General features: G+C 39.7%; 1 protein-coding gene across 1 annotated transcript in view; it reads right to left on the reverse strand.

Annotated features, from left to right (window-relative positions):
* The window catches only part of TG (thyroglobulin), a 138,424-nt gene that overhangs the window by 101,729 nt on the left and 9,756 nt on the right, over positions 1-26,939 (reverse strand). Inside the window, exons 8-22 of the mRNA XM_068155500.1 lie at positions 26,205-26,390; positions 22,350-23,396; positions 20,179-20,766; positions 18,777-19,019; positions 18,303-18,440; positions 17,945-18,022; positions 17,377-17,489; positions 16,899-17,010; positions 15,149-15,349; positions 11,020-11,229; positions 8,724-8,878; positions 7,796-7,952; positions 5,523-5,747; positions 2,630-2,779; positions 982-1,152 (exon numbers count right to left, since the gene is read on the reverse strand). Coding sequence (XP_068011601.1) covers positions 982-1,152; positions 2,630-2,779; positions 5,523-5,747; positions 7,796-7,952; positions 8,724-8,878; positions 11,020-11,229; positions 15,149-15,349; positions 16,899-17,010; positions 17,377-17,489; positions 17,945-18,022; positions 18,303-18,440; positions 18,777-19,019; positions 20,179-20,766; positions 22,350-23,396; positions 26,205-26,390 — 3,774 coding nt within the window. The remainder of the gene's footprint in view (positions 1-981; positions 1,153-2,629; positions 2,780-5,522; positions 5,748-7,795; positions 7,953-8,723; positions 8,879-11,019; positions 11,230-15,148; positions 15,350-16,898; positions 17,011-17,376; positions 17,490-17,944; positions 18,023-18,302; positions 18,441-18,776; positions 19,020-20,178; positions 20,767-22,349; positions 23,397-26,204; positions 26,391-26,939) is intronic.

Raw genomic sequence — 26,939 nt, forward strand, 5'->3', positions numbered from 1 at the left:
GAGCATGGGTTGTTACAGGTTATTACTGTGCACTCACACAAGAGACTTCTCCTAAAATCTGCAGATAAAATCTCAAACAGATGGCATATTTATTGACCCTGCCCGCATTCTAGCTTCCTATCAAAGCAAGATCAGTCTTCAGACGCTGATGTCTTCTTGCATGTTAAGGAAAAATAGATATAGAAAAGGTAGGGGGGAAAGTAAAAATAGAGATAATCAGTGTCACTTCATATGATGCTTTCTGGAAATGCAGCATGATCTTTGAAAGAAATGAAATAAAATTAAATTAGCCTGTAAATTATTGAGGGGGAAAAAAATCAACAAAACAAACAAACAAATAAACAAACAAAAAATCCCACCAGAATCCTCAGGTCTTTTGCTGTGGTTTGTTTAAACCCTGAATTGTCAACATTTATAAGTATTAATTTGTAGTGAAATCTTCTCACATGATCCACTAAAATAAGCACAGACATCTGCAATTCCTCTGTCTTGGACACTCAGAAATGCTCATGGAGGAAGGATCAAGGTAAGCAAGTAGCAGAAGAATTAAGCTGAAGTGAGTTCTCTACCCAAAGAAACATTTCAACTGCCCCATGACTGAAAGAAATAGAGACCATTACCTTGGTTTCATAACTATGATCAGTCTCTGAGTATGCATACAACAAAAGCTGTTAGCCATCTGAGAGCGCAAGATACCTGTTTCTCGCTTTTCCTTTACCAGAAACAGTCTCGTGGCCATGGTGGTCCTGGGTTGATGATTGAATTTGCTTATCTTAGAGGTATTTTTCAACCTTCATGATTATAACATTCTATGAAATGACTTCCTCAATGTAGTCAAGAAATACAAAACCAAGGCAGAACATGTCTTATGGCAGAGGCCACAACTATGGAAAAGTGAATCCCTATGACGTAATGAATCTTTTCATAACGAGGTTTCACTTATATAGGATCAAAACATACCCAAAATATTCTGAAAGTTACCTAGGCACTGATAGTCTGTAAGGAGGTCGTCTGTTTCTGTCCAGTCCAGTGCTGCTCCAAAGCTATCAATGCAGAAGGATTTCTTAGTGTCAGAGTCTTGCTGGGAAGGTCTATACTGGCCGTTTTCATCACACTGCAGACCTTGATCATTGCTTTGACAATATGTGATGCCTGTTACAAATAACCAAGAAAGAAAAAAAAAAAAAAAAAAAGGTTCTTTGATAATGCTGTCACTGGGTTTTATAAATTGGTTTTGGTTGGAAATGACCTTTCAAGGTAATCTGGTCCCACTCCTCTGTTTAAGTGGGTTCACATGGAGCTGCTTGCCCAGGACCACGTCCAGATAATTTTATAACGTCTCCAAAGCTGGAGACTCCATAGCCCCACTGGGCAACCTGTACCAGTGCTCAGCCACCATCACAGTAAAAGATGTTCAAAGAGAATCTCCATTTACTCTGGTCTTGTAAATTCAGTAGGACAATGTTTCAGTATTGGACAAAAGTGCTCTGAGCACAGCAGACTTCACTGAAAATTAATCTATAATTTGCATAGTATTTTATGCTCTGAAGCATGGTAGGCTCACTGCTACAGTGTTACTGCAATTCATATTCCAAACATTTCTAGGATTACCTGCTGTGAATCAAATCTCCTTTTATGCTAATTACTGCAAAGCAAAGAAGTACAGAGAAGGAAGTGTACCTTCATACAGGTTTGCTCAGTGCCTGTTGCAATGGTTCTGTGAAATGTTATGAAGAACAGCAGCAGAGTCATTACATCAGTTAATTCAATGAACTCTTCAGAATTTGTGTGGAGACAGCAGGGAAGGACAGAAAGGAGCAAGATAACTGTGTACAACATGACCTTTTGGAAAGGGCTGGCACTGAAACAGCACACAGGCGATATTGAAACCAGACAGGGAGCAAGTTGAGATGCAGGCACTTGCAGTAAAGAAAATCTAAAGAGCAAACATTTAAGCATGGGAGTCCGATACCTACACAGGGAACAAATACAGGATGGTTTGGGTTGGGAGGGACCTTTATAGGTTGAAACAGAATAAAGCAGACCCTACACTCACCAATACTCCAAAGAAACCCACTTTTTTTTTTTTTTTTTTTTTTTTTTTTTTTTTTTTTTTTTTTTTTTTTTTATCCCTGGGCTCATTATGCAGACAAAACTGAATTTGGTCTTAACACAAGACTTTCTTTATGGAACTGCATGCAAAACGAAGTCATTTAAACAGAATACACCAACTTTAGTGAACATCAGTAGTTGCTTAGTGAGATTTATTTGTATCTGTAGGGGAAAGAGCTGCATAAAGTGTTCATGAACGTGACACTAAATGAACTACATAAGATGTTTCTCACTGACACTGAACACCCAGATACCATTCCTGAGGACAACAAACATGTCTAAAGGAACCGCAACATCCTGGATGAGACTGACCACTGGTTTCTCATGCCTTTTTGGTCAAAACACCAGATAGTTTGTTTTGTCTTTATATGTATGCAGAAGGGATCATATCCATCCTAAACACCCCAGAGGGAGGATCTTTTTGTTTTTTTTAAACCTACAGCTGGAAAAAAAAATCATCCAGTAGTTATTTGAAGCCAGAATACAAAGTATAAGGAAAAATATGAGCTCAACTTACAATGATCAGCACTGATTGCCCCATAGGAGTTGGTAGTTTTGCCCACAGGACACTTGATACATGAGGAACGTCCTGTCTCATACTGATAGTAGCCAAGAGGGCAGGGAATGCATTCATCATTCTGGAAATGACTGCCCGGAGGACAAACAACTGCAAAGAGAACAATCACCTTATTGCTCTTTTGGAATGCAACCAGTTCAGGCATTCAGGCACATATGTGTGTGTATGTCTATGTATCACATTGGCAGGCTTGCCATAGGTTTTGAGCTCTTAATATATGTATTTCTAAGTGGTATCACAAAGGTAAATGCTCCTTAAATGTCCACTAAACACACCAACAACTGTGTCATTTTTTTTCTCAGATCACCCTAAAAATATTCTTGAATTAGTGTACCTCAAGCTATCTGGAAATGCCAAGTCCAGGCCTGATTTCCATTTGTCAAATCCATTTGTAACAAACTTAGGCATTTAGTGGATAAGTTGTGAAAGAAAACAAAGGAGCACAAGCTATAAACAGAGTAACTTCTAACACTACAGATAGAAACATAAAGGCTCCTGAGAATAGAAACTCCCAAAACATCATATAGAAACACACTGTATGGTAACACTTTCATTCAGAATTCCTGGTAAGGAAATCTTTGGTAAGCACTTCCAACCTAAACAGTAATGGCTGGATTAACAATCACTAGTTGTGCACATGACAACCCAAATGAAAAGCATTTCCAAACAATTCTTAGTCTGTACATATATCATTTCCAGAACAATTAGGAGTAATAATTCCAGCTGACCTCTTGCATATTACAAAGAAAACTTTTTTTCTTCAGAGAGGTCATGAAATACTGCCTTTCCCTCCAGATCTTTTGAATAAATATTGAAGCACTAGAGTCGCAGACAAATTTTCAGGACAATACCTTTGCTTGTTACTTCACAGCTGCTTTCCAGATGTAGATTTCCTTCAAAACACTATCAAATGTATATTTTGGGACCTTGACAATGTGCAAAACTTCACTTCTGTTCCTGCCCTACCTCTTGACAGCAATTTAAGCTCATATGAGAGAGAAATGGTATGGAAAATTGGCCATCCCCACTGAAATCCACATGATGGACTACTGTTCTGGCCAATACAGAGAAGTGAAAATTAACTTAACCTAAATTATAACAGACTAAAAAGACAATCAATAAAAAAAGATATCAAATCTTCCTTCACAGGGTCTATATGGGAAAAGGGGAAGGTCTAGAATGAGACAACTATGAGACTGAAATTTTCTTTCAAAGCAAGGCAATTACTCTAGATATAGCACATGTCTAAAATCAATTAGAGAACTGAAAAACACAGGATCAGACAGAATTCTCCTTTCTCAAGCACATTATTTAATACACAAGAGCGTCTGATACATTTTAAAGACATTTTCCAACACATGCAAAAAGGATCATATTCTTTACAGATGAACAGCGGTAGGAATCAAAATGACATGAGTAACCCAGGCCCAAATGGAAGATACAATGCAAAGGATGAGGGAGACTAATTAAGTAATTAAAGTTTTTAAAACTTAACAAATTGAGCTTTTGAAAGCATTCTCCTGTTTTGTTTGTAATTTTAATCACAATGTGAAAGTAATATCTGTGTCTGCTATCACATTTTAAGCAGGTAAAATTGCCTTCTGTTTCACAAAATTAGCTTAACAGAAGGGCAGAATGAACAGCAAAGGGAGTGGGTGCAGAGATATATATTTTATAGATTCTATACCTCTTGGAGGTATGGATAATTTCATCCTTAGGTTACACTCAAGAGAGGATAAGTTTGAGTACAGAAGTTGGACAAACCACCATATTTTACTTCTTTCAAGCTTTAATATTCAAACATTTTAATGATACAGAAAAAGAGAGAACAGCTTTGAGTCAAAGTCCCAGAGTTAAGCAGTAACACAAGGACCAAACTTTGTACCCTTAAAATAGGAAAAATAAAATATAAAAATAAACCTAAAACTTAATCCCTTACTCCTGAACATGAAATTTGTAACCTGGTCTCCATTCTAACTAGATTTGAGTTTCTGAGTACCAGAGAAACAACATGCTGAGCAGTAAATTCTAGGCCAAAGTACAACTCACTGGAGTGACAGTTCAGGGACACCACTCCTTACAACAGTCTTCTTTTACATAGAACCAGCTATCACTGTCCTAGGCATGCTAAAAAAACTGTCACAACTGATGAGTAGAGTAGAGTGGAGTGGAGTGAAGTGGAGTGGAGTGGAATGGAATGGAATGGAATGGAATGGAATGGAATGGAATGGAATGGAATGGAATGGAATGGAATGGAATGGAATGGAATGGAATGGAATGCACTGGAATGGAATGGAATGCACTGGAATGGAATAGAATAGAATAGAATAGAATAGAATAGAATAGAATAGAATAGAATAGAATAGAATAGAATAGAATAGAATAGAATAGAATAGAATAGACCAGGTTGGAAGAGACCTTTGAGCTCATTGAGTCCAACCTATTATCCAACCCTATCTAATCGACTAAACCACGGCACCAAGAACCCTATCCAGTCTCTTCACCTCCAGTGATGATGACTCCACCACCTCCCCAAGAAGCCCATTCCAATGGGCACTCTCTCCATGAAGAATTTCTTCCTAACATCCAGCCTGAACCTCCTCTGGTGCAGCTTCAGACTGTGTCTTCTTGTTCTGGTGCCGGTTGCCTGGGAGAAGAGACCAACCCCCACCTGGCTACAACCTCCCTTCAGGTAGTTGTAGAGAGCAATAAGGTCTCCTCTGAGCCTCCTCTTCTCTAGGCTAAGCAACCTCAGCTCCCCCAGCCTCTCCTCATAGGGCTTTATAATGACTACTAACAACATTAACGAAGGGAAAGCTAAAGGGAGACATACCACATCCTTGTGAATTTGGGGCTGCTTTGCCAGGAGATGAATTTCTTCGGAACCCACTTTTGCATCCTAGCTGCACACTCGGAGACAGATCAAACTCTTCATCCTTGGCAAAATCAATGAAAGAATCTGCTAGGAATTGCTCAGAGTCCAAATGCAGCAGAAAACCACCATCCTTAATCTCTTTTATAAATGCTCCAATGAGATTTTCTCCAACAATTGCATTTTCTAAAGGGGGAGGAAATAAAACAAAATAACATGAAAAACATATCCAACATGGGAATAGATAACCACACAGAAATTAATGAATTTTAAGTTAAAAATACAGGCAGATACAGAAATAAAAGCCTGATAGTATGTTGTAGATAAAAATGAATCTGTATGGAGTCTAATACTAAAGTCTTAATCTCAAGATATGCAGAGGGTACTAACCCAACACAAAACAAACTAAAAAATCCTCAACAATACATCACACTGAAAAACTAAAGCATCAGAGAACAAATTTGATTTCTGAGTTACAAAGATTCATCAGATGAAAAAAAAGGATTATCTGACACTAAGATTGCCTTTATTTATGACTTTTTTTCAGTGGGTATCATTTGCTTCTTTTTTAGCACTTTGTTGGTTTGGTTTTGAAGGACGGATTTGGCAATTCAAGCTACTACACAGCTCATACATTGTTTAGACTTCTTGAAAGACAAGGCATGTTTTCACATAGAGAAATATCCTGTAAATTGTTGCATCTCGTGTTGTGCAGTGGGAAGAAATCTGATGTAAGGTTTTGCTTCTGTTGAACAAAACCCTAATTTCAACAGGAAAGGAATCATTCTATTACCTAGAGTTTATATTGGCCAAATGAGAAAGTAACAGAAAACAGAAAGAAAAGAAAAAAAGAAGTAAATGTGTTCTTTGTAAAAATTGTCTTTAAAAGAAAACAGACCACAAAGACACAGCTTAAAATTGTTGACCATATAGGGCAGGGATTGATTTCCTCCAGTGTGGATGACAGGACTGTTTACTATATGTTCACCCACCAAAAGCTCACTTTTATAATTCACAGTCATTTTGCCTGTTGAACAGAAGAGAGAAAAATCCCTGCAAATGTTCCTCAGTATTTCACAGCAGAAGTCTGAGCTATGAAGCCAGATGGCATAAGATCCTTCAGAAAGGGATTTCCACAGCCTCAGAATTTAGTATATTTTTATCCAAGATAAAAAACCAAAAAAGGTAAGGAAGCATTCACAGGTGATTTAGATTTGAGGGGCTCTGTTTGGAATATATTTATGCTGTGCTTCTGTTTAGCAATTTCTTTCTCAGCTACCTAACAGAAGTTTAAAATAAATAAATAAAAGCAAGAGTTTTCATTTACTTGTAAAGAAGCAAGGAGAAGACAAAGTTATTATGGTAATGTAGATTTTCAGATCAGAGGGTAAATTTGCTCACTTTGTGTAAATACACCAGAAAATAACTCGGGTGGAAAGACTCAAAGCTGCCGTAGAAGGTAATGGAAGTTGATGGATTCAAGAGCATACAGACAGCAGGTTCTGATCTGCCTCTCCTGAACCCAGTCATTCCCTGAAAAGCAATTTTAGTATTGCAGGGAAATTATAGTGTGGAGAGGGTCAAAAATGTAACACTTTCTAAGTAGAACACCCTCAAAATTAATGTTTCATATAAAACCAAGCACTCTTGTACTTTGATCCCCCTTCTGCAAACTGCTTGAATATTTATGTTTCCCTTATAATCTGGAGCAACTGAAGGGATGTAAACATAAACAGACTGTAAAGCCAAGAACCACAAAATCACTGCAGCTGCTGTCTCCACTGGCAAGGCTTTTGAATTTGTTTCTCTTGAGTCTGACCCAATAGGAACACCATCATTTCCACCGCTGAGGGCCTGCCCAATGTAAATTACTATCTGGGACAGCCCAGCTCATGCCCAGTGAATTAATTTTAAATCTCAATTAAAGTAGTTGGGAAAGGAAGACCCATACAAAAGAAATATTAAATTATAGCTCCTTTCCACTGTGCAGTCACAGCCTGAAAAGAAAAATGTATCAATACCAAAAGCTCAAATCCACAGCTCCAGTGTTTTAAAGACAGAATATTTCAGTGGGCACTTCAAATACTGACAGACTATTTCAGTGGGCACTTCAAATACCTTGTTAGTGCCTCCTAAGAGTAGACATGGGGAAGCAAAACAGTTGAAAGTAGGTTTAATTTACAGAAATATCAGAAGTGAAAAATCAGCCAAACCACCAAGAACCCAAAACTTACCAATATCATGTAAATCAGGGAAAGAAGCTGCTGGGATGTTTTCCAGCTGAGTCCTCCATGTGATATTCACCCCGAGGCGGTCCATGCTCAGGCATTCGACATAGACAGTGGAATCATCACAGAGAGAAACTGAGCCCGTGTTTCCAAATGCATTTACCTCAAATTCAGAATTAAATTAGCCAACCTGAGAACTTTCTAGTTCTTGCTTTTCCCTATTCATTTGCACTCTGCTATGCTCAAAAGCAACATTTGGCTTACTGTAAGAACAGTCAAAATGTTCTCTTCCAGCAAAACCTACTTGAAATGAATACTGGACTGATGTTACATGACTTCTATGGCTATATTTAAGATGATCTGCCAATGTGGGGTCATAGATTCAGAGAATATCACATTGGAAGGGACCTCAGAGATAGAATCATAGAATCATAGAATTGTTAGGGGTGGAAGAGACCTCAAGGATCATCCAGTTCCAACCTTTCAGGGTAAGAATATAGTTTAAATGAGATAGTCCAGCACCCAGTCAAGCTGGGCCTTGGAACTGTCTAATGTAGGGGAAACCACCACCTCCCTTGGGAGTTTATTCCAATGTTTAATAGTTCAAATGATGAAAAAAAATTTTCTTGCATCCTTATCTCCCTGGTAGCAACTTGTTCCTATTGTCCCTTGTCTGTACCATATGACTCTTTGTAAAACCAGAGTCTCCCTTCTCATCATAGCTGTCCTTCATGTACTTGACAGTGAAAAATATACATCCTGTTTTTCCAGTCATCTACATGAGGGTACTGCCAATCCTGACACATTTCCTGGCATGCTTTGTTCTTCAAGCAGGCAAAGCTCTACCTTGTGTCTCACCCCTTGGTTTCTTATAACACAAAATCCCCAACCAAACAGAAAAAAATGACACCAGCCAACAAGGAATTGAAATTACCTGGAGGTGACATAAACCACGAGCCTTCAATTCATCTAAAATAAATATCTGGAATGCCTGGAGTAATCCAGAGTAGTCAGAACTACATTTCTTCTCAAGAGGCAGTAGTATTTGAAAGTGTATTTGAGCTTGGACTGTCTGAAATAATTGGAGCTCTGAAAATTAAGTAAAATGGGCATTTAGTAGCCTCAGTAATGTAGACATTGGATTTCAAAGTTACTCTGAAAAAAAGACAACACCAGTTTTTATTTTCCTTGAATAACATCTCCTCATTTCTAGGTGATAGATATATGTGTTTTGCATTAGGGGACAAGCCAAGTGGCATATAATAATAGAGAGGTATTTCAAACTTGAGCACTAACTTACAGAAGGGTAAAGAAAAACCTGAGTCATTAATGACAATTTTTGATAAGCCTTAGCAGATACCCAAGAACTATATGAAAGCTGATCTTATGCCCATACTTAGAAAAGAAACAGGAAGGCAACCTTCTATCAACCTTTGCCTTTCTTAAAAAAAGAAGTCATAAAAATAGATGTCATAAAAAGACTTCCATTTAAAAAGGAATTAAAAATTAAAGCAATTAATACTAATTCAAAGGGGCTTTCAGAAACCTAGCTCATCAAATTAACTGAGAATAAATTTGCTTAATAATAATGCTGACATGGACATCTACAAAGGCCTTCCAGATCTTTGATAGCAAATCAAAGTGATGAGAACCACACAAATTAATGAGAAATCTGTGAGCTCATCAATCACAAAATGGAAATCTATTTAACCATTTTTTAGCCAGAAAATAAAAAGGTATTTGTCTCCACTGAGTAACACCAATCCCAGGCTTCACAGAGAGTTTGTTATCTCAGACTCAGCACAGTAATAATGCTGTCATGCCACCTCCAAATGGAGCTTATTCCAGAGGCCTGGACAAGCTACAGAGCTCTCAATCATTCATCTTCTCTACAGACCCTCATTCCATGTGATACCGTTGTCAGTGCTGAAATGCAGTTCCTAGTCCCTCAGCTCAAAATCAGTGTGGGAAAGCCTGTAAAACTTCTAAGGCAAATGGTGCTCCCACCAGAGGACAAAAAATTCTGCTTCTTCCTTCAAGGCAGAAAGGCCTCTATCTGTTTTGTTTATCAGAGAGTACAAAAAAGTTGACTTAACCACAATCTCTAAGTGCACACATAAAGAACAGGAGATAAAACTTTTAAGAGTCTGGATAACTACCCATAGGAACAAATTACTAATTGTTGTGCTGGACTCTCCAACAGCACAAAGTATATTCAGCTGCCTTCCAGTGTGCTGGGAATTTTTTTCTTTCTCCTTAAAACCAAGCTCTATTTCAAATGCAGATTACAAGGGGAAGTCCTGAGCTTGCATTAAAGTGCATCTTGTCTCAGTTTGCCACACACTCCCCTCTCTCTGATTATTCAATCACCATCAGGCAAACATGGGTTACTTCATAACACACTACAAAAATGTAGAATACATAATTATAGACAGACAAAAGCCTCCATCTGAAAGTTAAAGCTTAAAATAACTTACATGTGGAGTAGAAGACCTGGCTAACTGGAAATGTCTCTATACAGGGGTTTCTACAATGGATTTCACCCATCCTGAGATGAAGAGTAGCTGCAAATTTGGCACCAAGATCTGCATTCTCAAAGTTCAGCACTGCTACAAACTGAGATTTTGATCAGAATGTATGTCTACTTGAAATAATTGAAAAGGCCAACATTAATATCTAATTATATGAGCTCAGAATACACAGCTGATTCTTTCAAGATTTAAAGTGCCATTTTTTTCTTGAAAGAAAAATGGTTTGAAAAGTATCACTAGTCAGCCAACAAAGACAACAATAAACCTAAAAGAACAGACTGCTGCAAAAAGATGCAGAAGTAACAGTGACTTGATTATGCAAATAAACAGTCCAGTCCTGCCAAATTCAAACATCTGGTGCTCATCTGTTCCTCCAGGACTAAGTGGTTCCATCAGAATCACTTCATGGTGCCAGCATCTTGTAACTAACAAAGAAAAATCTGCATATAGATTGAATAACTATTTATAGCTGTATTATTGCAGAAAAGAAGGACTTTTTCTGGCATAGGAGCCAGCCAAGAGACAGATGAAGATGGCAGAAGACAGGACTAATATGCTGCACCTTAACTTAGCAACTACCATAAAATTGTTGCATCCAATTATTGTCATTCACACAGCAGCTTTGCGATGAAACTGGATTTCTGTACATGTATTTACAGGGCTCTGCAGCCTCCCCAGTTCATGACAGTTCAGACTTACTCTGGCAGGCCTGGGAGAGTGGGGCAGCCGAGACCCATCGATGCTGTTGCACATCGCACTGAAAGGATGTGTTAGAAGAGGCACTGTGGAAGCCCTGGCGACACACCAGCCAGCACTGCTGAATGCTTGAAACTTGTCCAGAGACGTCTTCACAAAATACAGCTCCATTGAGAACAGACGAGGCTCCGAATGGCAGAGCACACTGTGGACCTTTAGGTACATGAGAACAGGGATACATTAACGGCATACTATGAAGCACTTTGGCAAAGAGACTGCAAACCCTCCTATCAACAGAGAAAAACTAGACAGCATTCTGTTCATTGCCCACGCATATCAACTTGGATCTATTTTGATGTCAGCAAGGTTCAATTTACTAAAGCTGATGAATATACATATATTGACTTTGATGGCTAATGCAATGAGTCCAGAGAGTTACATGCATCATTTCTAAGAACAGGTATGTTTAAACAGTCATGAATAAATTTAAGCAGGAAATGAGAAGTAGGTTTGTAACCATCAGCAGAACAAATCTTTACAAATGATATCCAGTGGAAATAGGCAGGACCCAAAAAAATTAATATCTCAGTTCCTTTCAGAATGAATTTTGGAAACTAAGATCAAGAGTTCAATATTGTAGCATCTTCAACACCACCAGGATGTTTCTGGTGACCCAGCAAATCCTTAACTATAGTATACAGCTTTGGAACTGGAGCTCAGAGTTTACCCTGCCAGCTCACTCTGCATCAGGCCAGTCATTTCAACCCTGATAGGACACACTTAAAGACTGTTATAGGAGGCTAACTACAATCATAACTGATTTCTGCTGACCAGTACAAGCCAACCACTTCACTCAATATTAGCCAAATCCCAACCTAATTACTGAATATATCTAGTAATATTAAACTCTTATGAGTTTTAGAATTACTAAACAGGGAGGAAAAGCCAACTTCCTCACTTATAAATAATTATAATGGCAAAGATAGTTTTATATCATACAATTCACTTGCTTGGTGTGTGTATATATATAATTATTTTCCAAATAGCAATGCTCAGATCAGTCCCAACCTCCCTAGTCACTGGAGAAAGGCAAATGCTGCTGGTAGTTCAGGTCAGAGCAGCTTCTCTCTCCTCTTCTGATGGATATATGAAGATTAATTCCTTTCCTTAACAGCCACTTCAGCTAAAGCTTAAAACATTGCAAGATGAATCTAGGATCCAGTGCACACTGAGCATTTCAGGATTTCCTATCTGTCTCTCTGAACTGCCAAACACAGTTTTTTCCTAAGTCTTCTTTGTAGTACATTTTCTGCAGTAAGTCTGTAAATGGGGCCACTAGATTCCTTCTCTTCACTCACTGACACTATATCCAGTCACTTTTTCAGTAAAGGTGGCAACCTGGCATCCTTGCTTAACAAAATTTCAATAAATTCCTCAAGAGTTTAGAACCCAAATATGTTACTTCACCTGACCAGTATAAACAACATCACACATTATGTATAAGTTACAATACTATCTCTTTATATAAAGTGTATAAGAATCAGCCTGTGGTCTATTTCTCTAGCACGTTCCTATGTACAGCAAGTCAAATCTAGTCTTAACTGTATGCTGTCTTCTATTTTCTGTTCCAATGAGAGTTGGTGTGCAGACTTGAGATATAACCAGTCCCAAAATATAAGTGATGAACAGTTTCTTGGTGTGGTTCACAGGTTTCAGTTCACCACTGGTAATTTGCTCATTTATCCCTCTGTAGATGTCATCTCACTTCTTATTATCAAGTCTGTCATTGTTCTAACAATGTTTTAGAACAGTAACTATTGTTACCATTTTGTCATTGGTCTATTTTTGCCCCAGTTTCTTGGTCCTGTAGAAGTGAACCAGAATCCAGATGAATATTGACATTACTTTCATAAGTGTTTCTAAAGGTTTCCATATGGAAATTATTGTCTCAAGGACCTTCTAGGGAAGGTTTTTTTCCTCCTGTTTCTACTCAGAGATGTGGAAAGTGAGCATGAGCATGGGAGATCTGTGTGAGGACAGCTAGGATATTTGGCATCATCTCTCCAGTACATGTCAACTACAAAAAGTTGGATTCTATCTCTGATGGAATGATTAAGCTAATGAAAACCTCATTGTGTGCACTATGCACTGTGAAGTTATCACTTGTTTACTGTCTGTTCTGATATAGGAGAAGTTTATTACATCTTCCCACAACAATACCTTCTTTTGCTAAATAGACAAGATCTTCAAGACTGTGAGACAGTACCCCTTTCCCTTTTTACTAGTTCCCAAGACCAAAGGTAAAAGGCTAGACAGACCAAGGGGGGAAATATCTATTTCTTCTTTATCCTTACACAGTAACTAAATTGTTTAGAATGAAAAAGCTCCATTACTATTCTAAAATCCAGGAAAATCATTAAAGATTATTTCAATGACATTTTCATGCAGAAAATAGCAAATAGCTTTCAGTAAAGCCAGGTTTCCGCTGTATTTTCAAAACAGTTCTCTCTTTCAGCTCAGTCTTGTAAAGAAGAAAGGTCATTAATCATTCAGTCACTATTTCCTCTAGGAAAAGTACAGCATTACAAGATCCCAAGAAATAACAGATGTGCAAGTAAAATGTAAAATCATCTCAGGGTACCCTATACCCTCCTTAGGACATATTCCACTAATTCCTTTGGAATTTAGAGGGAAATCTACAAAAATGAGCTTTCAAGGACAGAAGGAGATATCAAGGACTTAACACTAACAACTAGTTCTGGTTTTTCTCTGGCCTACTAGAAATGCTTCCACTTTCCCCTGTTCACCTTCAGAGTCCATGGGAACACCAGTCCATATTGTCGAGCGATGGGTGCCACACAAAATTAATATCACACAGCAGCATATTCTACAACATATCAGCCTATAACCTGAAAGCAGGATGGCAGCTGCACTGTATTTATTGGACTGATCAGCTCTGCTTTTCTGAAGAGTTAGAGACACATATTGGATAGCTACACTCACTGGCTATGCCACTCTAGCTCTGCAGATCATTTCTTCAGAGCTTAGCTGGGCATCTCCACAGAACACCACAACACATGGGGTAGATACAACCCTGAGCTCCCCCTGTGGCTTTTCATAAAATCCATCCACATAGATCTCTATTTGTAGAAGACGGTTCAAAAAAGTTATGATGTTGGTGGTTGCGAGCTGGCTGAGGAGATATTTAATTGAATAAAATGCATTATAGCCAGCTGGGCAGATAGGGTCAGGTATTTGGTTGGTGAGCAGGCATGGCTCTTTGCATAGCAGAACCACAAAAGGAAGCTGAAGAAATTTCTTATCATGTGGTCTCATTTTCTTAAGTCTACCAACAGCTCTCATTTAAAAAACAAAAGTCAACAAACGAACTATAGAAACAGCATCATCCTGCAGGCACTAGTTGAAGGGTTTGGGTGTTTTTTTTTCCACATCTCTGGTTTCTACTAATCATTACTCTTTGGGGCATAGCCTTGTAGAAAGTTTAATTTGATTTGCTACACTTCAGTGATGGGAAGATGTTTCAAGGCCATCGTAAGTTAATTTTTTCCAAATGTTTTCCATTTGGACATCTCTTTGGAAACCATGAGTGAATTCCAGTGCTTCACAGCTCTGGTCATGCAGAAAATACTCTGTGAATATGTAGCATTTTTGGCATATTCTTTTCACAACTCCAGTCACAAGCCCAGAGCTGAAATGGCAGAAGAATACATTTTTCAAATTTTATCCTAGACAGTTGAAAAACTTTTAATCCCAAAGCCAACCCAGAGTGGAACAGGTTCAAGCTTATGGCAAGTTGTTCCGATTGACTCTTCAGCTAAGTTTCATAGGCCAATTGCTTTGATTTAATCAACTTTGTAAACAAGGAAAACCCAAAGATCCATTTCCTTCTCCTTTCTCCCTGACAAAGCACTTGAAGAAAACTGGACACCATGCCTAGGTAGGTCTGAAATCCGCTGTAGCACAAAAATAAGCATACTGGTCAAGCAAAAGTCTCTATAAAGGTGTGAACAAAGAAGATTAAATAGAACTAAACACTGGAAAGAGTTAAGATCTGGGTTAAATTCTAGACCTGCATTTACTCAGAAGCAATGAACCTCAAGCAGGAACTCACTTGCACATGAAGGTCTTCCCCCACTTATTCGTGTCCCTGGCACCTCTTCTCCATTGTCAAAGACACACCAGCAGCTGTCTTGATCCTGGCTGCACTGCACAGGTGAGAAAGTCCCATTGTCCCCATCACACTGTGGGACATAGCCTTTGCCAGCTTCTTGTAAACCAGTTTTAGACTTCAGGATATTACAGAAACTAGGACCTTTAAAGAGAGAAATTAATTGCAAGACATAGAATTGAAGACAGCAAACTGTCCTAAAGACTTTAATAGTAATGCTTGCAGACTGTTTTATTAGAAGGAAGACAGACAAGTGATCATGAAACCATAAAAAATTCAAATCATTATTGGAACAGGGAAGACTGTTTTATTAGAAGGAAGAGAGACAAATGATCATGAAACCATAAACAATTCAAATCATTATTGAAACAGGGAATTACTTCCGCTAGTACAACAGTATTTATTTCTGAAGATTAAAATATGTGTTATATGGCTTTGGATACATGAAATAGTTGGGGGGAAAAAATAGTGATAGTGAGAGTGGTGAAGCCCTGGAATGGGTTGTCCAGGGAGGTGGTTGAGGCCCTGTCCCTGGAGGTGTTTAAGACCAGGCTGGATGAGGCTCTGGGCAGCCTGATCTAGTGTGGGGTGTCCCTGCCTATGGCAGGGGGGTTGGAACTAGATGATCCTTGTGGTCCCTTCCAACCCTAACTGATATTATGATACTATGATTTTGCATTTACATGTTTGTTTTTTTTTCTTTGCTGTAAGTGTGATACCATTTAGATGCTGGTCTCCCACAACTAACCAAAGCAGGTATATTAACATCAAGTGGCACTTTCTGACAAGAAGATACAAAAGTTCAGTCCAAACCCAGGTCAAATGCATTACTAATTTTATTTATCTGCAAGTGACATAGTAAGCTTGCAAACCTGTGCAACAAAGCATTACCCAACTAATTTCTCTGTTAATGCAGTTACTTATTCCTTATCAGGCTTGCTGAACATCTTCACAGAGTTTTTCATTAGCCTACTAACTCACTACAATCTTCTGAGTGACTACCTACTCTGTTACAGATGTTCTAGGAGAAGGTTTGCCTAAAGACAGAAGATTATTCTCCTAAACTTTCTGTGGGAGATGGCAAGCAGAAAATCACTAGCTAGAGAACTGAAGAATAATGTCCAGCAGAAGTATAGGTTCTTGAGCTGCCTATACTGCTCAGAAGAGTCAGTGCATGTAAGGGCATCTCAATTCCTATAAGCAGAGATTCTTCAGTTTTTTGGATTAACTACCTCCTATGAGATTTCAACAATTCTCTGTCATTATTTGAAGACAATAAAAATGTGTTATAGATGTAACTGCATTCCACATAGTAGATGTAGTCTGTGTTAAATGGACACACTGACAGCACATGGCCTAGTTAGACAGCTCAGGATTCGCTGCCTTAGAAGACTCATACATGAGCACAAAGAATATTCTATGGTGAAAGAAAAGGAAAGTAAAACCAAAATTCATAGAAGCCTGTTCATCAGTTTTTCTGACTGTTTTTTTCCCCTGGTGTTATGAAAGTAAAGGATAACTATTTTCAGACATTCTTTCAATGTTGATGAGCTTATATGTACCATATTACTGAGGAATTCAACTATAAGCTCCCTGTGTGTCACAAGCATCATTCTGGAAAGGAAAGTACTCGTGCTGCAAAGCATGAGGCATTCTCACTAGCACCACAGGCTGTGGGTAAAGCATTACTCACACTGAGGATCGCCATCCAAATCTTTGCTGCCACGCTGAAATACTTCTCCTGACGCAGGATCTACACACCAACTATCTGTGTCAGATCTCTGTAGCACAGCATATTCTCCAGTCTACAAAGAATCAACTGCATGTCATTGCAGAACAGTGTATATTAATACAGACATGTCACAATACATACTACAAAGTTTGGTTAAAATATTTGATTATTTGTCCATTAACACAACACATTGAAGAAAACCACAAAGTATTAAAATAAAGTCTATCTAATCTAATACACAGACCAGGCCCTGAGAGTCTGAAAGCCCAATGAGATGAAGTTTTGGCATAATCTTGGTTTGAAATGTCTATTCCTTGCCTGTCTACTCCTCAATTTCATGGTTTGAGAGCATCACAGACCCTATTTTGGGACATCTGCATCCAAGTTAATAGGAATTCATATGGGATGCTTAAGGAGCATGTTGTTCATGTTAAATCACCTCAAGGCAGTAGGGGATGAAGAGATCAGCTGCAGAGGCACCCAGTTTTGAATCGCTTTGTCTCCAGCTGGAAAGTAAGGCATTGGTGCGAGACCGCTGACATGATGTCTGGCCTGTAAGAGGAAAACATACATGCATGTCGAAATACAGTCAGCTTCTCAAACCTAAGACAGAGAAAGGGGTGCATCCCCAGCTCCTTCACACATCTGCATTAGGTTCTGCTACAGCCTGGATTCCTGATTGGTGTTTGAAAACTACAGAATAACAGGAACATACAGGTTGGAAGGAACATTTGGAAACCTCTGGATGGACATCTGGTCCAGTCCCCATTACTCAATCAAGGCCACCAGCAGGGTCCATTTTCAAATCATGCAAGCCAAAATCACACATAGTGAAATTAAATGAATTAGCAAAACAAGTATAAAATTCCTCATTTGTTTTGGTTTTTTTTTTTCCCAGTGGTTAGAAACAAGCCTTGCTTAATGCATACCGTACTAGAATTTTTGATGAATAGTAAAATCTGTTAAAAGAGGCAAAGGCAAATATTTAGGGAGAAAAAACAACTCACATTTGGGGAGTTCTGCTGAGCGTGAGACCAAGGAATCTATGACATAGAGTCCTCTCTCATCCACACACCAGCAATGACCTGGCCAGAGAAGAAGAGCAGTTTAATTTAGATGCTGTACTGCAGTATTCTTTGTTGCATGCTGGGAAGATTTTCATCCTCGGCAACATTGACTTTTGAGCCCAAAAGAGCTGCCAGTTTTGTCGCTCACTCCATTCAGTTTTCCACCCATCTTGTAGGTCGCTTCACCTCTCTCTACTTTGGCTACAAGAATATAAGTTTTTCCATCCTTTCTTATTAGAATTCTGCTTAGATTTTGTTTCTTCAGAGATCCCAGAGTATCTTGTCAGCAATTGCTCACCTGTGCTCTCATAGCACTGGATTGGCTCCCAGTTTCCCAGGCCATCACACTGTGGGATGTAAGGGAGAAACCCCAGCTGCGTTGCTTCCCCAGCAGAGCGTTTTGAAGTGATGTGATTGCGCCAGTAGAAATGCAAGACTATAAGAGACAAGTTAAAAAAAAGCCATTAGTGGCCAGTGCAAGATATATTAAATGCACATGTCTGCAGATGCCTGAATGCTCCCTGTAATTTGGAAGGCAAATTAACACTGCAAGTACATAAAGGCTGGTAAGCATCCAGATCTTACATATGCATCTTGTCATACATATAAGACATTTGAAATCAGTTTGTGGCTGGCAGGTTAATTACAATGATTAATTATACCTACTGAGTTGCATCTACTCTTCAGCAAAGTTGAATTTGACACAGAGTACTCCTGCACTGAGTCGAGGCATTAATCTATTTAATTAAGCTTTCATCTCTCTTTTGCCTACCTGAGTGTGCAGCCAGCTGGAGAGCATAGTCACTGCCTGATAACAGCTTTTCAGAGACCACCACTTCTGACTCATAGAGCTGAGAAGAACGCAGGAGGTCCTTGTCTGTAAGCTGTATTCCATTTGCCATCAAGAAACTCTCTCCAAAAGCAAAGTGGGAACGATTTGATGCTAGGATGAGCTGCTCTGCCTCCTCCAAAAATTTCATGGCTTCCTGCTTAACGCTTTCACATATACCAGGACCTGAAGAATCAGATTAATGACTTTGATTTAAAACCAGCAAAAATGTGAAAATTAACTGGCCTTTTAATTAGTATCTTCTATTTTCTTCTGCAGTCCACTCACTCAGTTTTTAATTGTGTAATGAACTAAGCAAACAAATGAGGCTTGTCAATGCTTAGTCCAAGAGTAGTACCAAGAACCATCCAGACTTTCTCCAAGTCTTGTGCCAAATCCTTGATGATTTTAAGCTACTTTCTCCTCATTGGTTACAAGTGGGGTTAATATGTTTCTACAGAGCTGTCCCTCAATTTCTATCATTTGAAAAAAGTGGATAGTCAGAAGAGAGAGAGAGAAAGGAATATAAAGATACTATCCTTGGGTCCAGAGTGGCAGCTGACACTTGGCCTGTCTTCTCCATATACCTAGTGGCTCAAAATGGCAATTCAACACACTGAGCCAGCTCAGTGAAAGTTTCTCTGCTAAAATAACTCTCTGCTGATGTACTTCATCCTTTTCATCCCTCATCTGCCCACATCTTTAGTACTCCATGTCCATTTGGAAATTTGTTATTCATTGTCCTGTCTCTTCCTTCCTGATGAAAAGTTACTATACCATGAGAATGGGTTTAGTGACTACATTCATAATACAGGTCACCTGCTGAAGTAACATCAAAGACACCCCAACAGGTTTGGTAGAGATCTCTAGAGAGAGGCTTATCAAATTTCAGTGCTAGCCTCACTTTTCTCCTAGTTACTCGTAAGAGATATCTGTCACTCTTGACTGTGCAGTAAGAAACAGTAAAGAAAATTCCTTTTGTCTCATTTTAAGGCATTCTTGGGAGTAATTTACAGCACAGTATTATCCTGAATTTCCTATATAAATCTTCACGCACTGTTTCCATCTTCAAAGTATCCTTTGCCATCTGGCCAAGTATTTTCTGCAAAAGCATTATGTGTCCAAATTCCAAATTATAAAATCTACACAAACATGATATGGAACTTTATTCTCCCTTATTCCCAAAACTGAGTGACCATTTATTTACCAGAAATTAGTTGCCCTGCCTCTCGTGGCCAGTGACAATGATGATCTTTCCAACAATTTATTGTCTCCAACATCACAGCACTTGAAAGGGCTTTCCTCTTATTTCATAAAACTAAAGACCAGAAACACTGTTACTTACATGCTGGGACCTGGTTCACTTCTGCCTTTGTTCCTTGCAGCTCTTCCCCTTTGTTATCAACACACCAACAATCACGAAGCTCAAAGTGGCTTAATGGATTGCTGAAATCAGTATAGGGTCCTGGGTAATAGCTTAGCTGTTCATTTAGAAGCTGCCAGAATATATATGGATCCAGTAAAATGTTCTCAGATGCATAGATCACATTTCCTTCCAGCACTTCAGGTGGAAGATCAGTGAAGGAGGAATATGTGGTGAATGCTGGAAACACATTCTGGTGCCCAGCCTCATACAAAGCTTTAATAAAAGCTGGGAAGCCTTGGGAAGATGCTTCTTTATATCCAGTTATGATGTTCTGTAGACTAGCAACAGGCAAGGGCTTGCCTTCGTTGTTCTCTGCAATCCACCTTTCATACCACTCAAAGGCTTGCTCAGGAGGGCCACTGCACTGCACCTGCCTCCAGGCACCATCAGCATCACACTGTGGGAGGTAAATGCTGGAAAGCTGAGACAGAGCACTTGGATCTGACAACAGGAGTTTCATAGCCTTTAGAAAGTCCTGACCAGCTGTTACTTGGCAAGCACTTGGGCCTGGGGAAAAGAAAAACATGCATACCACATCTTATGAATGTGTTGAGGATATACAATACCCCTTACTCTCCTAGTACTATAAACACCATTGCTTTAACTTGGTCGCTTATCCCAGTGCTAATAACAACAACGTTTTTGGACAGCTAATGCTATTAAGTTCCCACGCTGAACCAGGGTAAGATTCCAAAGGTATGTGAGCACTGAAAGATGTATATAGACATGACTTTAAATAGGGTATTTGAGCACATTAGGTGCCTGTAGTTCTTACTTGGGCAGGGGAGGGGAATAGGTGCTTGATGTCACTAAAAGCCTTCCTGAATCTGTTCATAGCAGCTTGGTATTTTCTGCTACACCTGGTAATCTGGCAGTTCTTATTTAGCCAACCCCTGAATAACTGACCATCTGAATAGCAGGATAATGATTTTATTTCCCCTCAGACCTAACCAGAATATTCAAATTCTGTTGTACTCTCTATTTTCTACTGGATGTTGTTGCTCAATATAAAAATACCATCCCTCAAAATGCGGGAGTGAATTTGTTTTGGAAGCCTTTTCTGCCATCTCCGGAGCCAAATCTCATTTTGCCAATTTAATTTTGATAATTTTCTACAAACCTAGCAAAACATAGGAGCTCATTGGCTTTTTAGCACCAGAGAATTATGAACCTGTTTATTTTTTATTTCATTACAGGTGGGCTTCTAGATATAATTTCCCTATCATTTCAGCTTATTGTAGTAAATTCCCCACTAATTCTGCAAGTTGCTATTCAAAGGAACTTCTCCACTATGTACCACTAGCATCTTGCTGGACACTGCTATTAATTTTGAAATTAGAAACAGTGTCTTCTCATGCTCTTTTCTCCCTGTTGATGCATTCAGCTAACAGAAATGTGAAAGACCAGGCACTTCCTTCTTCTTTTTGTACTCCATTAAAACAAAAGCAAGAAAATGCAGCTGATGGTCTATAAGCAAGCAACAATGACAAATTGATGTCTGACAAGTGATGTGCAACTCACTCTGGCCTGACTGTGTTTGAGCTCCTGTGACATCCTACAATGTTGAGCATATATTCTTGAGCTAAAAGACTAAAAGATATTCATGGTTTAAGGCACCGAAGCTCTTCAATTATCAGAACAAGGATGAGTCAGTGACAGTGCCCAGGTGACCTGGTCCTAGAACTAAAAGGGCTTTTTCACTTGACATGGGTCACATTCAGTTACACAGATGCTCCATGTCTCATGGGCATCATGGATGTTATACACACTAGCTACCCACTTAGGTAAAGACATTTGCCAATGACATGCTCATTAACAAGGAAAGTTTCCAGGCTTCTCTATTTCATGTGTGACTACCCTACACACTGAGAGAACAGAGGAACGTCTTTTAAGGTTTAAGATATCAAGGTTTACATACACTGTATTTCCCACAATTCCCCTACAACTGTAGGGCTGACTTGCTTTACTGCTAGGTGAGAACATTGTTTGCATATGTCATCCATATATTTCCAGATACAATCATATATGAAGAAGGAATAATTTCCAACACAGTATGAAGCATCCATGAATTTGCAGTCCCTAGCACTTACATTGTGTTGAGTTTCCATCTTTTTCCCTTATTCCTGGAATAGTCTTGCCATTCAGATCAACACAGAAGCAATTTGTTCCATAACACTGGAGTGGCAGAAAGTCTCCATTCTTGGTACAAGATGGAATAAAAAGATCTGATCCTGCAGACAGGCTTTGCTTCAAGTTTTGCAGGTTTCTCCTTTGCTTCTCGCAATCAGTGGGACATCTAGGACGTTTGCCTTGAACTCTTGAGCCTGGAATTTCCCTGCCTGAATTGTCCAAACACCAGCACTCTCCTGCATAGCACTGAACTTCTTCATATCTCCCTTCCTTGGTGCATGTTGGCACAAACAGGTCCCTTGGCTCCTCAACACAGTCTTTGGATCTCAGTGCTAGTTTCACCACTTCACCTAAATCTTCAGCAACACTTTTGGGGACAGAAATCACTTGTTGAAGAAAAGTAAAGAACTCTGGTAATTCCAGAACAGAGGAAAGGAATTTCATCATATTCTGATTGTCCTGTAGAGTTACCATGCGGCCAAAGCTGCCCACGAGAGGTGTGCTCAAAATAGAGCTCCCCTTTGATACCTCCAGGGAAAATGCCTCAGCTGATTCCAGGTCTTGGCTGTTATCCCTCTTTTCCTGCTGTTGGAAAAATTGGCCAATGCTGTATTTCCCACTAGGACCTAGTGCCCCTGTGAAGTTAAACTGAATCAAATTCTTCAAGAACCTTCCTCCAAAGAGGTTTTCTTGAAAACGCTTTGGATTGGCAGTAAACTGCAGTGCCATTTGAGCCAGTTCCCTTGATGGGAACATCCCTGTGATGGCTTCATTAAGGGTGGTTTCTAACTCAGGAATCTGGCTGCTTTGTGCAAATGGGGACAACAACCCAGAGTCCAGAAACAGCTCCTTGAAGGAGGGAGGGCAGGGTCTTGAGAAGCCAGTTATTTTTTCCAACTTTATGTCTGGCATGGAAAAGAAATTAGGCTGATTGAGGTACCCAGCAGGGCCATAAAAGATTCTTGACAAGGCCTGTCTCCTCTCAGAGATGCAGACTTGTTCTTCACCTAGACAAAGAACAGAAAGAACCCAAAATAAAACAAAATGTGTAACCTCCAAAATCTGTAACTCTATGGGTATCTTTCAAGAAGTCTCAGCAGAAACCACCACAGTTTAACCATGCACACCAATAAGGAAGTTTGAAGTTGTTGAATATGGTCTAGAAATAAAATCTTCCAGTGAAGACACAAAGTGGAAGGAAATAATCCTTCACCATTGCTGAGTTGTCTGCTCTGTGGTCTTTTTCTGGTTCTATTGTTTTCCAGTGTAAGTCCTCATCCTTGTTCCTACAGCAGAAAGAATGAATGAAGTCTTTTCCAAATACTTTAACTCTCTCACAGAGCGCCTGCTGCTAACAAAAACCTCTGATGATTCAGCTGCAATGTGTGAATCTAAGGAAGAGAAATAGACTGCAGAAAAACAGGCAGTTATTTTAACCAATGCCCACTAATGTGGCATTCATGGAGGCTTCCTACCTAAATCTTCAGTTTCATAGTGAAGTGATCATTACAGGAGGTCTGACAACAAACTGTTAAGATTAGCAATAACAGAGTGCTAAGAACCAGATGGCATTCAGAAATGAGCTCTAAGGTAAAATACATGTAAAATTTCAATAAGATTAGTCAAATGGCAGGATACTTGGGGTACCAACACTGGCCTTGGTTTCCCATACCCTGAGCCATGTCATAATTGTATCTCTATCCAGCCCCATCCATATGTGCAATGGCTCTAAGTTAGGATGCAACACACCACTGAAGAAGGACCTCTATAAATGACAAGTTAAGGCTCCAAGGACATCAAAAAAGGAAAGACTTGGTAGATAAAAAGACACTGAGGAGCAAACAGACATTGTGGTTATGGCACTGACTGGATCTCTGGAATGTATGCAGCAGCTTGAATTATGAGCACAATGGTCTGGGTTCAGCCTCAAATTTGGGGCCTCTGCTGCCTGCAGAAGCATATATAGAAGCTCTGTATTTTCCCCATGTTTCTTACACTTTCTCACTAAGCACCACAGCTGTCCTTGTAGGGGACAGAATGATGGATAAACAACTTTGGTCTGCCTTCCTTGAGCTCTCTGTCCTATACCCACTCATTCCACTTTCAGGCAATATAATAAAGCAGTAATAAATCCTGTTAACAGCATGAATATAAGGTGGAAATCTTAAAAGCTGCTAAAATAGATTATCAAGTAATGTGAGGCTCTGTGATCAGCATCTTTCTCACTCCTCCTTTCATACCCTTGTCCTGCTCTGCAATTCCTGGCAGGGTTCAGGGTCCATCACAGTGGTTGCTTTGTAAAGACATTTTCTGTAGGATGGGCCCCTTCTGTTCTCAGTGTTGGCTCTTGGTAAGCGGAATGAAGAACATTCCTCCAGGGACCAATGCATTATTGTAAGCCACAATCCCACAAGTACGCTAATATAAAACAAATGTAGGATTACGGTCTTTAAATGCTCTCCCTTCCTACCCACTGTTGAAATCAAAGCAAAGCAAACTAAGAAGGAATAAACAGCAATAAACTGCAGGGGTGAATTTACTGCAAAAGGTCTGAAAATAAGTCTGTCCCTATGAGGACTGCTTGCTGTCTCAGGTCATGTGAGTACCCTGCGTACTACCCACACCTAGGTCTCAGCCTCCTCCCTTGTTCACACTGCTGGGTGCGAGAGCTGAAGATATTAAAGAGAAAGAAAACAGAACTGGAAATACACATGGCATGTAGCTGTCTGAACACAGACTGAAGCTGTATCCTCACAAAATACCTTCTCAGGAGTTAATTTGCAAAATCCCTGCAGAAATTTTTCGCTGCTTAAGTTTCATCAGTCCACCAATAAAAACTACAAGCAGCCTCAAGTCATCACCCGCCTCCAAAAAAGAATAAAAATCATCAGGAGCACTCAGCAAAGCAGATTCAAAAAGAAAACAACCAGGGCCAACATATGGTGAGGCCTCTCGGAGGTTCCCTTGCAATATCCTTGGTGAGCAGCCTCAGAGGCCTGCTAACATTTTCATTTCACAGTAAGTCTACGCCCAGAGCACGCTGAGTGACTTGGAGCCATGACACCCAGGGCAGGTTTCTCCTTCTCTATCTCCATGCTAAGACTGTGTCAGGAGACAGAGCAATTGCCTTCCTTGAATGTGGCCCCCATGTTTAGACCCTGTGCCCCAGCCCTCCAGCACAATCCTGAACAGTTAGGTAGCGCACTTCAAAGTGAAGTTTTTTAAGTTTCCTCCTCCCTTCCGGCCCTTGGACATTTCTGCTGTCATTTCCATTTGGGGCACTGATTTGATGGTGTATTCTTCATGGAAGCTCTGAAAGCCCAAACCCATACAGCTTTTCTGTGTTGTTTGGGGCTTTTTGTACTGCATTTTACAGTCTTCATGGCCAAATATATAGACACAGGGATGGGGAAAAATACTGAGGATGAGAGATGCCTAAGAAATTCTGTAGCATTTCACCAAAGGAAGGAAGCAAAATCCCAAACCACAATCCCTGGTTTCCTTATATTATCTCAGATATACTGTCTTAATGCCCCACCTCCTGGAGTCAAGAGACATCATGGCTGCACAGAAAAGCCTTGCTGGTATGCAAAACTAAAAGGCTAAAGAAAGGTCATAAAGGAAAATAAAAGGAATATTGTATTTAGTAATTTATTTAAATGCTAGAATACAACTTTTAACCCCAGGGAGGATTTTTGAGCTCGATTTTTGAACACCAGAATCTGTTAGAGCTGAGAAGTGAACCAGTCCTTTGGCTTTCTTTCTAAAGACACCAAGAGATGTGCTATTTTTCCTTTTCCAGACCTCATACATACCACAGGTTGGGGGTTGTCCTCTTTTCTTTGTGCCCTGGACCTCTTGCCCTTTGGTGTCCACACACCAGCACTGCCCTCCCTGCTGACACTGCAGTGGTGTGTAGCCCCCATCAGCATCACAAGATGGAACGTAGGCGTGCTGGTAACGCAGGGCTGCATACCGTTCAACCTCGCACTTGGACGGGCCTGGAAGAAAAGCAGTATGTGTCAAGGAGGAAAAGCTTAACGTTTCAGAGCCATTTCTGCTTGATCCCATTGCCTGCCTGTTTGGGCGGGGGAAGGAAACAAACAAACAAAAGTTTAGTTTCCTGACTGTTTTCAGTGACACTTCAAGTAGCAGCCCAAAATGCAAATCCACCATCCATTTTTCCCCTGGAGTGTTGGCTCCAGGGTATTTTACTTTTTATAGGCATTCATTCTGAAAACTAAACAGAAAATAAAGCCTCAACACTCTCCTGAGACACAGTCACATCTATGCAGCATAGCAGCATGTCTCTGAGGGAGCTATGCTGGAAGCTAGGTGAGCTCTGGCCCTTAGTGAAAATACAGAGCTAGACAACACAGACAGATGTGCATCTTGGGAGCCTGAGACAAAGACAAACATCAAAACTTCTGCAGAGAGCAAAGCATTGCACCTGCAAAAGCATGTGTACTCAAATGTGAAGATCTGGGTTGCGTCCACTCAGTTTCTTTATTTCCCTCCACAGGGATCTGAAGATTCTATTCCTGTCAAAC

Source organism: Melanerpes formicivorus, unplaced genomic scaffold (assembly GCF_026170545.1).
Source record: "Melanerpes formicivorus ecotype bairdi unplaced genomic scaffold, bMelFor1.0.p_v2 SCAF_32, whole genome shotgun sequence".
NCBI classification, from domain to species: domain Eukaryota; kingdom Metazoa; phylum Chordata; class Aves; order Piciformes; family Picidae; genus Melanerpes; species Melanerpes formicivorus.